Consider the following 15,339-nt stretch of genomic DNA (forward strand, 5'->3'; position numbering starts at 1 on the left):
TAGTCATAGGGAATTAAGAAAGTTGTGGAGAGAGTTGCTTATATGCAAGGCAACAGTGTGTACAAAACAGATAGTAAATATTTTCATTAGAATAGCTCCTCTCCTTAAAATCATTCATACAATTCAAATGTCATTGTTACAGCTTGCTTATCAACTTTCAAAACTGAAATATCTAGAACTTACTTTGGTAATCCACAAAGGTGCTAATTACAATTTCCAAGATTTCTGTTCTTAACCACTTCAAAGCCTTATTCAATCCTAGAATAAAAGAGCAATGCAGCACTTTTGATTTTATATCCCGAGCAATAATAAATCAACTTAGTGCAAAAAATTTGTCAAACTTTTTCAATATTGATTGGTGATAAATATATTATGTATAAAAGAAGCATTTAGACTATATAGTGAATTATGAAATCTTTAACAGCAACATTGGTATCAAATAGTAAATTATGTTTTACCTAAGTAAACATAAACTTCTATGTACAGCTTATCAGCAGATGAAAATAATACAGTCAGCTTTTGCAGTTCTGGTTCAGTCATGGATAGTAAGTCAATAAGAGCAGCATGTTTGCAACTGTCTCTGCTGAAAAGTAGGACCAGATTTTTAAGATATCTGGCTTTAAAGGATTATGTAAGGAGGTTTCAACCTACAGAAGATCCTAAATTCTCCTTGTAATATGTCTTTTTCAGGAGAAAATTTAGGAAAAAAAAATTAAAACTTTTTTAAAAAAAGAAAAAAGGTTTCCAAAGTCATGAAAGTTTTGTGAGAGCAGATTCCAGTAGAATGGGTTGCTGATCCTCGTCCTAGTTCAATTTTTTACACCAAGTAATAGTAACATCAGTAGCTTAGGTCAGGGGTTCAGTTTAAAGTGTCTAAAGCTTGTAGGAATTTATTTAGATAGTTGGACTGTGAAGCTGTTCTGCATTGTTAAGCATGAAATCAGCTTCACTCAGAAAGCATGGAAATATGGTGAAAGTCAAAATGGCTTATGCAGTGTGAAAACAGAATTACAGTCAAAATTCTGCTTAGAGACTATAACATTAACCTGAACAGCTGTTACAATGAGAATATTTGTGCTATCTCTTTTTTCAGACTGGAACAAAATTCTGAGGAAACAGATCAGTGTCAGTACCTCATGCATTGCTTTAGCACTGATAATTGCCATTTAGAAAACTACTGCTTTCCAAAGTCAAATCATGTAGGGGTTTCTTATCAGCATTTTAATATTTCTTTTCAAGTGATGGTAGTTTTTCATTAGAGGCATAGGAGGAAGAAAACAGTGCTAAGGAAGCATGATGACTCTAAGAAGAGTTTGATCTTGTTTTCACAGGGAGAACCCCGAAGCCAGTTTCATAAACTTAATGACATTGTAAAATCATTTAGCTTTTCCTTCTTTATTTTTCCCAGAAGTCTTTCATTAAAAATCCCATTTTTGTCCAAATAAGTTTTCTTATCTCTAAGATAAAAGGCAGACCGTATTCCTTGAAGATCTTTGTCTGCAAGATGATTATTTGCACAACTTTAATTGGTGTCCAGCTGGGCTATAAGAAAGGAAGATACAACATAGGAGCAATTAATTGAAGGATAAATCTCAAAATTCACTGAAGTATTTTTGAGGTGATTAAGAATTTCTATGATCAAGAATTTAGAGTATTTATTCAAAGGGAATTAAAGTAGGAATGTTTACTTCCTAAAGTATAAGAATTTTAGCTATCAGTGAATCTGATCATATAAAGACATATATGCTAGTTTATGTAAAAGTAAAATTTAGTTAGATGGATAAGTTTTAGAGAATTGACAGGTGGCTGCTAAAACATTTTACAGACCTTTTGACCAATTCTCCTTTTTAAGAGAATATGCGTTAAATGCAAATGCTTTTAGTCTTTGTTGAGACCATTGAGTATTTGAATGTATATCATGTTGAAAAGAATTAAAACAAATAGCAGAAAACAGTGAGAAATAATCAAGACATGTTTAAATGAGACCTAGTTAAGCAAATCAAACTGCAGTTTAATACTTAGCCTCAAAGGAAAAGTATCCTCTTCTGAAAAAAAACACCATTGATGGTCTAAATACCATATAGAGTAAGGTACTTACTCTATATGTGCAAGATATGACCACCCTGTCCCCAGATATTGTAATCTTTGTGAAGAAATTCACGATGATGTTCACAGTCAGACAGACTGCCTTAAGCCAGAATTAAAACATTCTCTAGGAGTTAATCAGATAGTTAATGTGAGGGTGGAGGGACACTTGAACAGCATGCCCAGAGAAACTGTAGCTGCTCCATCCCTGGAAATGTTCAAGGCCAGGCTTGGATGGAGCTTTGAGAAACCTGATCTAGTGGAAGGTGCTCCTTCCCATTTCAGGGGGTTGAAACTACACATTCATTAAAGTCCCTTCCAACACAGACCATTCTATGATTCTATGATAAAGTGCATTGCCAACTTGTTAAACAGGACAGCATCACATTAAGGGAAAATTTAACCTGGCCCAGGGGACTTGAATCCTGTGCTGTCACTTTTCTTCTCACTTAGTCTAGAAGACGACATAATTCTACAGAGTTGGGCTCTAGAAAAAACCCACTAGTATTTGGGAAGCCATTTTTTATTTGGAAAATAACCATTTGGGGGTACTTGTCTCTCATCAGAGAGCAATTACTCATCTGAGTAGCTTCATTGTCTCTTTATTCCAATGGGAGGAAATAATTCAAAATAAGTGAAAAAAGGGGAAATATTAAAGATTTTATAACCTTCTCAATTTTAACAATTTCAATAAATTTCTAATCCCAAATATACTTTGTTTTCAGTGGTACAACAATCATTAACATAAGTAATTGGGTGGTAATTGGAAAGTAATAGTTACTGCTAAAGATGAGGATAGTTTCTGCACCAAAAATAATTGAATTTTTGGCAGTGGCTAATGCTAGATGAATTCGTAAAGGTCAGCTTAAAGTAGCTGAAATTTACTGAGACTATAATCTAAGATAGAATTTGGATAATTAAGTATATCTAAAATCCTAGTCACTTCAAATGCAACAGCAGTTTTCAACCTTGATGGCAGCTACTGCCCAAAGGAGGAGCCACACCCCTGTCTTTGTGCAGCAGGTGTGCAGAAGACACCCCCAATCCTGATGGACAGCTTGAACATGTACCTGCAGTGTAGCCTTGTGGCAATGACCACTAGGAGCACACTGGGCTGCACCATCCCTCCTGTGGGAGGCGGAGGCTGCAGCTGGAATACTGTAGACCCTCTCCAGTGGGATGGAGCTGCGAGCCATCCAGGGAACTGCTCAGATGGCCAGGGAGTGGAAGCACATGAAGTGTAAGAGTCTGAAGAGATTGTGTTTGTTTAACCTGCAAGAAGAGAAGGCTTAAGGAGAACTTCTAATGGGCACCTGATACTAGGAGGGCTAGAGACAAAGTAAATCACAGAATCATTAAAGTTGAAAAAGACCTCCAAGGTCAAGTCCAACCTTTGACCAAATACCACCATGCTAACTAAAGCATATCAGAAAGTGCCACATCTACTCATTTTTTCAACATTTCTGAACCCACTTCCCTGGGTAGCTTGTTCCTAGGTTTAACCACTCTTTTAGTGGAGAAACTTTTTCCTAATATCAAACCTGAAGCTCTCTTGGTTGAGGCCATTTCCTGCTGTCCAATCACTAGCATGAATCCAGACTTGAGGTGCACAGCAAAAGGACAAAAGGCAATGGTCATGGTTTGCAGAGAGGCAAAATGCAACTGGATAGAAGGGGTGGGTGAGACTCACCACTGTTCCATGGTTAACCATGGGAACAGATTGCTCAGGGAGTCTGATAAATCCCCTTCCTCAGAGATATTAAAACTTCATCTGGACAAGACCCTGAGCACCTTTATCTAACTTCCAACTGAGCTGACCCTGCTGTAGTTAGGAGTTAGGACATAGAGAGGTGACTTCTGGCTTGCATTCTTCTGTGATTCCATCTTGCCCAGTCTTCACCTGACATGCTGGAAGGGCTCACATTGCATACAGACCCCATGTCAGACTTTCTGGTCTGATATAGAAATCCTAGACACTCTAGGACATCTGAAATAAGCTGAAGGCCAGGCAGAGAACACAAAAGAATGTATAATGGTACTAGACAGCAGTTGTGAAATGAATGTTGTGAAATGAATCATGCTCCATCTGTTCAGCTGATCCTCTCACACTGTCCTCTGCCCAGATCCAGTAGGTAGGCTTAGAATACTGCTGAAACACAGTGCATGAGTTGACCTTATGAAAATACACTCATGGATTTCTTTTTTTTTAAAAAGAAAAAGGAAAAGAGGAAGAAGAATATCCATTATACAGACAATAAAGTACTCACTTGGGAATGAGAGATCAGCTATTCTCTCTGCATACAGGGTTTCATATTATCATGCCTCATCTCCTTTAGTATTTTCCTTTTCACCTTATATGTCTGAGGACTGTATATTTCAGCTTTTCCTGTGAAGTTCTTCATGCAACAAAATTTGGATTCATTAAGCCTGTGAGAAAAGGTTACCAATTTTTTAAGATCTCTAGACCTGTGTTCAATCACAGATCACAACAAAATGTAAACAGTGGTGACAGTAAGGCACTTCTGCTTTGATCTGGAGGACATAATTGTTTCATCCATTGCATAAAAGGAGAACTGAGAGAAAAAGGGGAAACAGGAGCAGCAAGTGTTCTATTAATGTATTAGAGCTGTTGTTCAAACCTATGAGAGATGTATGTTACAGACAGAAAATGTGTATGTGCAATGTGCACATTCCCTGAAGTAATACCTTTGTTCTAATGAAATACCATACCTTTCCATATGAAAATATACCTAACTTTATGTTTCTGAAAGTAAGGACTTTACATTTATTGGTCTTGTATTCTATCATACTTGGAATGAGAACTGAATCTGTAGGAGTATTACATTTTTAATACACTTTTAATGAGATCTTATTTTAAGTAAGGTGCTTTAGTTTAATAAAAATTAACTGGAAAAGGAAATTGCATAGGAATATCAAAGAACAGTCTGGATTTTGGTTTATACCCAATACTTCAATGATTCTAGGTGGTAGGAGAAGAGCAAAACATACAGAGCAGCTGACAGCCATAGGTTAATTAGAAATGGCAGATAAGAAAAGAGAGCAAGAAAATAAAAGATATTAAATTACTTAATGATAGAAGTAAATCCAATGTTGGAAAGCCTTTTCTTCTGAAAGATCTAAAGACACTAAAAATGCTTAGTATTTGGCAGAACTATTTGAAGAGTCTGCCTGCTGGTAACATGTAGGCAGACTCTTCAAATTTCAGACTCTTCAGATTTCATTGGCATTAAGCATTTGCAGATATTTATTTTATGGCTGGCCCTGTTTTTGACAGAAGATCCTTTGCTGTCTGGTACATCTATATTTGTATTGGCCTGGAATTCAAAGATTGTATAGCAGTAGAAGACAGTTTATTAAAACACTTTTCAACTGAAATGGAGTCACTAAACAAGAGCTTCCTTCTCCGGAAAGTCTCTAAGGAAGTAAAGAGTGAGGACAAATGAAAATGAAGACTGTTTAGCAGCATGTCAGTTTCTTTTTGGTAAAAAAAAGTTCACCATTTAAAGCAGCATCCTCAGTGTCAAGAGTATGTGATGTGAAGATCACTTACAAGGACTGCTTCAGGACTGCACATTAAAGGAGGAAACACACAGAAACAATAGGCAATAATCAGCCTGATTAGCAAGAATAACCCATTGACCTGGAAATTCGTGTGACACATCTCACAGCAAGCAGAAAACAAATATTGTCTATAACCTGCATTCAGTCAGGTTGCATTTTTAATCATAGGATTTTATCAGCAAATATGATTATATAGTATTAGTTGATTTATATGTAGTTAATACGCTAGAGTGGTAAACGAAACACATTTAGGCATTAGTAGATTACACTTTCAGATACTGAGTTTGGCTGCTGTTTGTGAGTTGAAAATGAATCTCACTGGGATTATGATACAGTTAGTGTTATTGCAATATAGCTAGTTTGTGTGTATTGTGGAATACCATTAAGAGAAATCAGTTGCTCCTTTTCATTACATAAACTTTTTCCCATTTATGTAAAAGTCTATTATTTCTTTTTGAAACCCTGAGATATCTCATCTCTAGCATGAATAAAACATATGCTTGAATTTTGTTTACCCTAACATTCCTTCTTAAGATTCAAAATACATCAATTATTATTCATACCATTCTCTGATATTGAAGATTATCTATAGGACAGTCCTTGTCTCACATTAGTGGGGCACTTGTGTTAAGAAAACTATGGACCTAAAGATTCTTCTTAAAGATTTATTCAAGTGTGCAAGGTCCAGGATCAAACAGTCTGAATGTAAATCCAGCATGGGCACAGCCATGAGTTGGAGTTCCAAAGAGAGACAAGTTGAAGTACCTTTGGAACATACAAAATGTTCAGTAAGTGCTCTCACACCACCTGCAGAGTTTTTCCTTAATTAAGCTAGCTTTTAAAATCATGGGGTTGGATGAATGGGAAGGATGAGGGACCAACCCCTGGAGCACTGGTAAAGTTGATAATATCCATTTTACTCAGGCCTTTGATTTGTTTGAAAACGCCAAGGATCTAGCTGCACTACATAAAAGGCCAGTTTCATTATTGTTGCTGGGCACAAACAGGAACAATCAATCACTAAACCATAAAATGGCTCAGGTTGGAAGGGACCTTAATAAAACCTTAACCAAGATTCTCTAGGAAACCATTGACAGGGATCCATCCCTGCCTCACTTACCCAGAACTGTTTCTTTTGCTGTAAAAATTTTTTTAAAAATACTGTTTAAGGTCTTTTCTCTTGACAAAGATATTTTCTGATCTCACTTTTTGCAACATACTTCTCAGAAATAAAGTCTTGGGCTTCAGAACAGCTTTAGAGAAGAGCCATATTGGGGTCCATAAGGCTGTGTTTGGGTGCACATTTGCCGCAGAGCATAACATAATGCAGAGCTCAGCCCTCTATCCTCATTATTTTCAGGTAGAATCAGTATTCTTGAAATTGTTGCCCTCGTTTAGGACATTATGGCTTCTCTAACTCTTTCTTTGTGTTTGGTGGACAGTTAAAATCAATGTTTTACATCTGCTGAGTGAAGCAATAAGCAATATGTATGGAGCCTCATGGTGTGCTTCTCTCATACCAGCTACCAACCAGATTTTGTGAAATGCCTGCATGTATTTAATGCCCCTTTAACATAAGAGCTAAAAAAAAAAAATCCCATTTCTTTTGAGAATTACTACCTGAAATATATTTAACATTTATGGGAGCAGACATGGGAAAACAGGTTTTTAATGGGAAGGAAGCAGTTCAGTGCCTCTCAGTCCTGTGGATAGTCTGTGAAATAAATTTATTAAAAATTGCTGAAAAGGAGTCTTAACTGCTTTGACCATTCTCTGTAATTTTAATTCTGAATATAGATTTATGATGACAACTCTATGTAATAGATATTCAGGTTCAATGTGGTGTGAATTTTAATTGATCAGATTGTTAGAACAGGGATATTAATGGTTTGATTTTTATCTGCTTACCAAGCCAATACTGTAGAACAGGATGTTTTAGTGAATTTAGGATCTGGAAGTATGCACAGACTCTCTTGCTCATATTATTTTCATTTTTGGAGTACCAGAATCAATTGCAAATATTCTCTTAGTTTCTTGAAACCCATAAGAACATGATCAGTAGCATTTGTTAGATAAGTGGAGCCAAACTGGCATGTGTTAGGAAGAGCTGAGGTCCTGCTCTTACATGGGATGTTTGTTATTTTAAAGCATTTGAGTCTCCCTAATGAAAAGGGATGATGCTGCAAAGACTTTGATAATTAGTTTCTGTTTCAAAACAAAAAAAAAGAAAGAAAAAAGAAAAAGAAAAGATAGATTCATTTGATCAAAGCAGTTTCAACACCAAGGACATAAATGTTAGTCTGGATCAATTTGTGTGGGATTTTCTAGATTCCCTGGAAACCCAACTACAAAGGAAGACTCCAAGACATGGTTTTGAACAACAAATTATATCATGTAAATAGACTTAAACAATTTCAGAACTTAAAAGTTCACTATCCTTAGAATATCTGAGTGCTTCATGCCCTTCAGTGTACTTAAATGAGTCACTACATTGTTAACACACCAATTAAAATTATTAATTTATATATGAAATTGAAGAAAAATGATGAAATTATTCCATTATTCTACTGTGTTTTGCAGGTCCTAAAATGGTAGAATTCCACAGTCAACAATTTCAGATCAACTCAAAGGATGGAAAGCCACTTTTTACAGTGGATGAAAATGAAGTTGTAATTGGCACAGATAAGCTGCGAGTCACAGGTTTGTAATGGTTTAAAAAATGCTCAGATAACACTTATATGAAAGGCACAATAAGAATGGCATTTTTAAACATGTTATTATGTGTGAATGCAAGTTCTTGTTTTACCTCATTAGGAAACAGAAATATGAAGATAATCTGACCTTTTTCTAATCAGCAAGAAATTTATATATATGTGTATATATATATAAAATGTGTAAATATGTGTGTGTTTTATTTTAAAGCCGTTAATAGCTGGAACTGTAGTGGTCCATCTTTTTATGAATTATTTAATGTTTCCAGTGCACACTGTCTGAAGCTGAAAAAGTTCTAGATATTCCATTCTGAGTAGTAATGAGTCTGATCTGTAAAAACTTTAGGGGAGAGAAATATCTCTCTGATATTTTTATACGGTTTTATCTTTCAAAGTGAAAGCTACTGTATTTCTGTTCTGTGAGTAGCACATATGTCACAGGAAGATATTTGTAGTATATCTTAAATGTCACCTGTCAAGAGAAAAGTTTGTCTTAGGCTGTTTCTTCAAATCACTGAAGTACTCATTTACAAAGTAATATGTCAAAGTTATCACATGAAAAGCTACTTCCTTTCATACAACCTGATAAAGTCAACCTTCATTTTCTAGGTGGTGTTAAAATAGATACATCAAGGTGTGATTTCTCTTTTTGAGCAGAAGAATCCATCAAAGGAAATATTGAAATTATTCTGTAATTTCTTTTCAATTAAGTTTTTAATATTTTTTTACCTGATTGCAACTGTCATGTTTGGCCTTCCCTAATTACTGGTCCTCTGGAATCTTGAGGTCTTCATTTCAATGAATAGATTCATATTATTTCACTGTCAAAACTATAAATATGGTAGTAACTATACAATTAGTGTTTCAAAGCCAAAGTTAAGTTATAATAATTGTGTTAATAAATTTTGTTTACGCCAGAGGGTCTTATCATAAGGTTTTTTACTTTTTAACCTAATTGAAATTACAACTTTGTTTAACCAGGAAACCATATCAAATAATTATTGTTTGCCCAAGGGATGCTAAACTTTAATAGAAAAGCGTGTTTAACAAAGATATGAAAAACTGCATAATTGTTAACTGATTTGGAAAAGGTCTGTCTCTGCTCAAAGTAAGTAAAAATCATTCATACACGAGTTGAAATTGTTATGCTAATATTAATGACTCACTCATCCAATATTAATCTTTACAGTGCATTAATAATTATTTACTTCAGCAGATATTGTACTAAGACACATTGCCTGGTTTTTTTTTTACACTGTAGTAAAATTCAAAAGCAAATACATTAGTCAGTGAGGTTATTTCAGTGTAAAATTAATGTAAGTGAGAGGAGATTCATGCCTACTTTGCTTCAAATTAATTTATTAAAATTGTGATTTAAATGATACTATTAGCATGAAGGAGAAATTATTGTGATTTTAATGATACTATTAGCATGAATGATAAATTAGTAACACTAATATATACTGAGACTATTTTTAAACATCTTAGATAGAGAATAAGATCAATGTGAAATAAATTTTGAAAAGTTCATACCATAAAAAACAGATAATCCTTGGCTTAAAATACACAAAGAACATTTTGCAGTTTTTTATGTACAGTGTAGCGAACTATTTGATTTTACTTCTCCTTATTTATGTGAATGATGAAAAGCTCAGTAATGATGTTTAGAAAACCTGACAGTTTTCAACTAAAATATAATATAGCAGAGAGCAAATGTGTATGATTTATGATATTTCAAGACAAAGGTAAATGTCTAAGAGTAATATAGTCCAACCCAACATCTGTCATTTTCCTACAATTAGTATGTTTCAACTAATACTATTTCAATCAGACATTCTCTGGCCCCTGTGTAGAATAGAACAGTGCAAATCAAAGAAGAGCAAATGCCTGGGCAAAGCCTTAACCAGGAACGTGCCTCCGATACCCCACCGGGTCACTGGCAGGTCTGGGTGGTCACACTTCCCTGGAGCACAGAGAGATGCCGGCACCAGCCCCGGGCAGAGCTCTTGTGCCCACCAAATGCTCTTCTCCCCTTTGGGGAGGGCTCCGGGGCTTGTCATCTCCCTTGGAGGAGAGTGGATAGAGGCTGAGCTCACATGCTCAAACATTAGCATCCAGCTGCATGTGAAACACCCTGGGCTGTGTGAGACACCACATGGTATCACTTTATCTCAAGGAGATGCTTCCTGTGATTGTGGCAGCTGGAGGCCAGCAGGCCACACAAGGGTGTCCCAGATGACAGTAAGGACATAGGAGGAGGCAAAGAAACACTGCCTTTGGCTCATCTGTGACATCTACATCACAGACACATCTCAGTGTATATGAAACTGAAGCTGAGTTTAGCCCTTTGTGAAAATTACTGCTCCTGAAGGAGCATGGACAAAAACTGCATCCTCTTCAATATTATTTCAGTAAGGACCTGTATTTTGCAGGCATTTATTATGTTGCTGTGGCAGTACTGAACATCTGTGTTTTGTTCTGGGAAGGTTTTGTACATTCAGCTGGCACTGGTGACAGTGAAACCACCTTGTAACTGTATTGACTGGTTCTATAAAGTCGTCATGGCAGGCTCATAGAAACATAGAATTTTAAAGGTTAGAGAAGATCTCTAACATCCCGCCATAAACCTAACACTGCTATGTTCACCTCTAAATCACATCCCCAGGTGCCACACCTACGCTTTTTTTCCTTACAGGAAAGCTGGCAGGGCAGAGAGGATCAGTTTTTTTATGGAGAAGCATATTTCTGTCACCCTTTCTCCAGTTTACCACTTGCCCTTCTGCTTGTTTGTCTTTTATAAAAATCCCCTGGAGTATTTGCACTGTTCTGTGCAAAGGATTTCAGTTTGCGTAGCTAATGCTGAAGTGCAATGTGACAGTGAGTGTTTAATTTAAACACTTCTGCTCAGAAGGTAAGTTAAGTAGGAGGCAATTTGAGGGTATGAGTAAACATTCTGTTAGGCTTTGAGAAGGCAAATGGTCCTTGCTTGATAGGGTGCGTGGGGTGTTAATGAATCTTGCTGGCTTCAATCCTGTCATGGAGAAAATTAGTATCTTGTTCTTGTGTATTTTAGGAATAAATTACAATATCTTAATAAACAGTAGCCTAAAAAATAGTAAATATAGTAATAGTCATATCACAGTTAAACTAGGAAATGAAGACAGAAAATCAATTTAGGACCATTTTCCAAAAAAGGTTGCCCTGAGATTTTTTTCTTTTAGTGGCATACTATTAAAACTTAATGCTGTTTGATGAAGAAGTTTTACTCACATTAAAGTCAAGGTTTTATTTGTGCTTAGAGGTGACAGCTCTAGAATATAGAAATAAGCCTTTTCATTCCATTTTGCACCATCTGGCCAGTGCCCAGAACATTAACACTGATGTTTCCTGTTCTCTTTCTTCCATTAGCCCCTATTTCCATGAAACTGATACTATCTCTGTAACCACTTCCTTGCTTTATAGAATCATGGGATCATAGAATCATTTATATGGGAAAAGAACTCTTGAGATCACCAAGCTGAACCATTAACCCAACACTGCTAAGTCTACCACTAAATCTTGTCCCCAGGTGCCACATCTGCACTTTTGACGTATCAGTATATCCCTGCAAAATATCTTAGTTGTATCAAATTAGCATTTTCTGATAAACATTTTTAATTCCTTAAGCTGCAGAATATTCTTAATGTTAATGAACGTGAACTGAAATGTTAATGAAGCAAGGTTAATGCTCTGTTTGAATTAATAAATTTTACATTTTCCAGTATTATATTCATGCCAGTTTGTAATTTACAGAAAAATTAATCTATTTAAATTTATAAGAGCATCAACAGCTAAATAAAATTTAAATTCAAGCTTAGTAAATCAATGATTCCTCAAAGTGGTGAAGTGATTTAATATAGTAATTCTTGTGTTCTTCTCTTCCATCCAAGGAGATTTCATTCTAGGAAATCAGGATTTCAGCTAAAACTCTTTTCAAAAAGTGGCACATTTTATGCCTTCTCAGGACATCCTGAGAATTTTCCTGCAATCCTCATGAAGAGACAGTCTTCCTATCAGTTGTCTCAGCAATGTATTAATTTTAATGTTTTTTCTTGATTTCACTTTTCTTTTTACCATGCTCTCTGAGGTTGCCCCAACCAATTTTTAATTCTCTTTTTCCCTTTATACCACATTTAATACAATCTAATACCACATATATACCATCTACGCCATACTTTTTAATCCTCCATTGCCATTCTCTGTCTAGACAGAGCCCAAATCCCTAACACAGGGATTTCTACAGCTCAGAATTCTTTCCAGAGGGTAATGGCATAAAGAGCAGCCAGACAAGCCACCTTGACTAATATCCTAACTATTAAAATATATTGCCTTGCTACATATTCACCTCAGGGTGCTCAGGTATATGAATCCTCAAAGCCAGAGAAGATCTCTCAACCTAAGACCTCTCCAGTTTTTGATGAGTACATTCAAAAAGCCAAGGAACAGAAGTTGAAAGGCTCCACCCTTGCTGTAGGTGGTGGTGTTCAGCTGCTTTTTTTGAGCTGACTCTGTTGCTGAGGGGCTTTTGTCCTACGTCAGCTGATTTCCTGATCCTAGTGGAGCTTAGGTGGAAGGTGGTCACCGGGTTGGTGACACTGAAATAATGCTAATACTCAGGAGAGCAGAAATTGAGGTCCTTGGAAGATTTTCAGGTCCAACAGAGACCTGAGCAAGCTTCTGGTGAGGCTGGGTGCCCGCTGTTTCTTCCTCTTTGGAATGAAACTACACATATATCAAGGTGTAAACTATCTGATCCCATTGTTATTAACATCTTGCTTGCAGAAACACCATTTCATATTCAGCAAGTCTGCCTGTAAATAGGGGAAAATCTTTGATGAAGCTATATGACAGAAATTGTGATATGCATGGAGCAGTCTAAAATAAATATGATTATTTAGGATTGTAGCATTTGCAAAGATTTTGTATGGGTTTAATTATCTCTAGTAACTGTATTGAAAGTTACATTGTATAAATCTTATTTATTTATTTTATTTCTGTAAGTAGTTTAAAATTTATCTGTCTTCAGACTATTTTAATAATTTAAAGCTGTACATTTACATTACTTCTATATTGTATTTGTCCAACCAATACTGCAATGGTAATAACATAGCTGTATTTCAATTGTCTTTTAATTCTTAACATGTGTTCTCTTGATGTCCAACATCGAAATGGCCATATTAAAAAAGCCACTCTTGCTATTTTTATGTTATATTTGAGCTATTACATTACAATGTTTTTCATCTTTTGGTTTTTTTTGCAGGGCCTGAAGGGGCACTTTTTGAACATTCTGTAGAAACACCACTTGTGAAAGCAGAAGCTTTTAAACAGCTTAGGTAAGAATTTATACATAAATCTAAGAAGTAAATGTTATTTGCTATAAATATTCACATTTTTTGAATGCATGATTTTCAACACAGAATTGCTAATAACTTTTTTTCTGGTTTTTGTGACAAGTTATTATTTTGAAGGAAAATCATATATATTGTTCTGCAATTTTGAATTATACTATGAATTGTTTTTGCTGATGGCGAATATATTTAAAACCCCTGTGGAAAGATTTTCTGTAAACTTCTATTTTGCAGTTTTGAAAGACTTTGAAATATGACTTTTTCTACGTAGTTACAATATAAGTTGCTTGTCTGTGGTAGGTCATCAACCTGTAATTAGGTTCAGGTTTTTGAAAACTAGTATCTGAGATAGCAGACCAAGAAGAAAAGTTTGGAAATGCATGAAGCTCTAATGTATTAAGAGAATTAAAAATTGGTTGGGGCAACCTCAGAGACGATAGGGAAAAGAAGTGAAATCAAGAAAAAATCCATTAAAAATTACTAAAAAGCAGTTTGGGCTGAGAAAATCATACTTAAGTACTTTGTATGTTTCAGAGCTCCTTAATTCAAGGATAGGCTTTTTTTGTGCATTATTCTATTTAATTTTGAGTATCCCAAATTAGTTTATAATGTGCTGGTTATGATGAGGTAATAAAGTCAAATTATATTCTCTTCATGAACATGTTATCTTTCATTTATATGCCAGTTCAAAGAAAGGTTAGAAATGAAAGAGGATGTCTTTAACAGTTGTATTTCTGTCCTTTCATACCTTGGCAGTTTGCTACTTCTTTGTCATAATTTCTCTTTTTAGTTTTCCTCTCTAATAGGGATAACTACTAGAGAGTAGTGGAGGCTGATGAAAGCTTTCAAAAACACTGTCTGTATCTTGTTGATTGAATTTTCAAATTGAGAACGACAAATGAGAGAGAGACTGTTAAGATAATTATTTTGATTATCTCATTTATATTTAAGATTTACTTTATCTTGTGCTTGCATTTGAAGACAGTATGATTTCAAGGCATAATTTTTAACATATTGATGTCCACTTTCAGAAATGTGTTTCTTCTCTTACGGTAGAATTTGGATGTGAGAGACTTTGACCAATATTCTGCATTTTAAGCGTACATTGTCTGGTTTTGTAGGAAGTGGATTCTTTATGTTGTAAATTTGACATTTTCTGTGATTATCTCAACTTCAGTGAAGTAGGAAATCAAATTTCTTAATTGCAAAATCAAGAAGCTCTCTGCAAATTTTGATTGGATATGTATGTATTATTTTCCATGGTTGTTACCTTGCTTCAAATTCAAAATCAATTAATATTTTAATAGGGTTAATATAGTTTTATTCTACATCAGTTATAAACTGTTACATTATAAGTTCTTATTTGCACTTTTGTTTAACAACAGTTGCAATGTTCCTGACTATATACAACTATTGTTAGTATAATTTTTCTGCCTCTTTTTCAAATAGGATAACAGTAGGAAGGAAAACACTGAGCTTAATTCAAAGTGTTCCTAAAGTTCTCCTCCATGAATGAATTTACCTCACAGCTTACCTCTTTAGTGTTTCTTACCATGTCAACTATAAACAACTAT

At 35.2% G+C, this 15,339-nt stretch overlaps 1 protein-coding gene across 3 annotated transcripts in view; it reads left to right on the top strand.

The window, feature by feature from the left end:
* SGCG (sarcoglycan gamma) overlaps nt 1-15,339 on the top strand; it is a 105,995-nt gene that overhangs the window by 70,075 nt on the left and 20,581 nt on the right. For all 3 annotated transcript variants that reach the window (XM_066544824.1, XM_066544826.1, XM_066544825.1), the window contains 2 exons: nt 8,248-8,367; nt 13,678-13,750. In XM_066544824.1, coding sequence (XP_066400921.1) covers nt 8,248-8,367; nt 13,678-13,750 — 193 coding nt within the window. The remainder of the gene's footprint in view (nt 1-8,247; nt 8,368-13,677; nt 13,751-15,339) is intronic.

Source organism: Molothrus aeneus, chromosome 2, assembly GCF_037042795.1.
Source record: "Molothrus aeneus isolate 106 chromosome 2, BPBGC_Maene_1.0, whole genome shotgun sequence".
Classification (NCBI taxonomy): Eukaryota; Metazoa; Chordata; class Aves; order Passeriformes; family Icteridae; genus Molothrus; species Molothrus aeneus.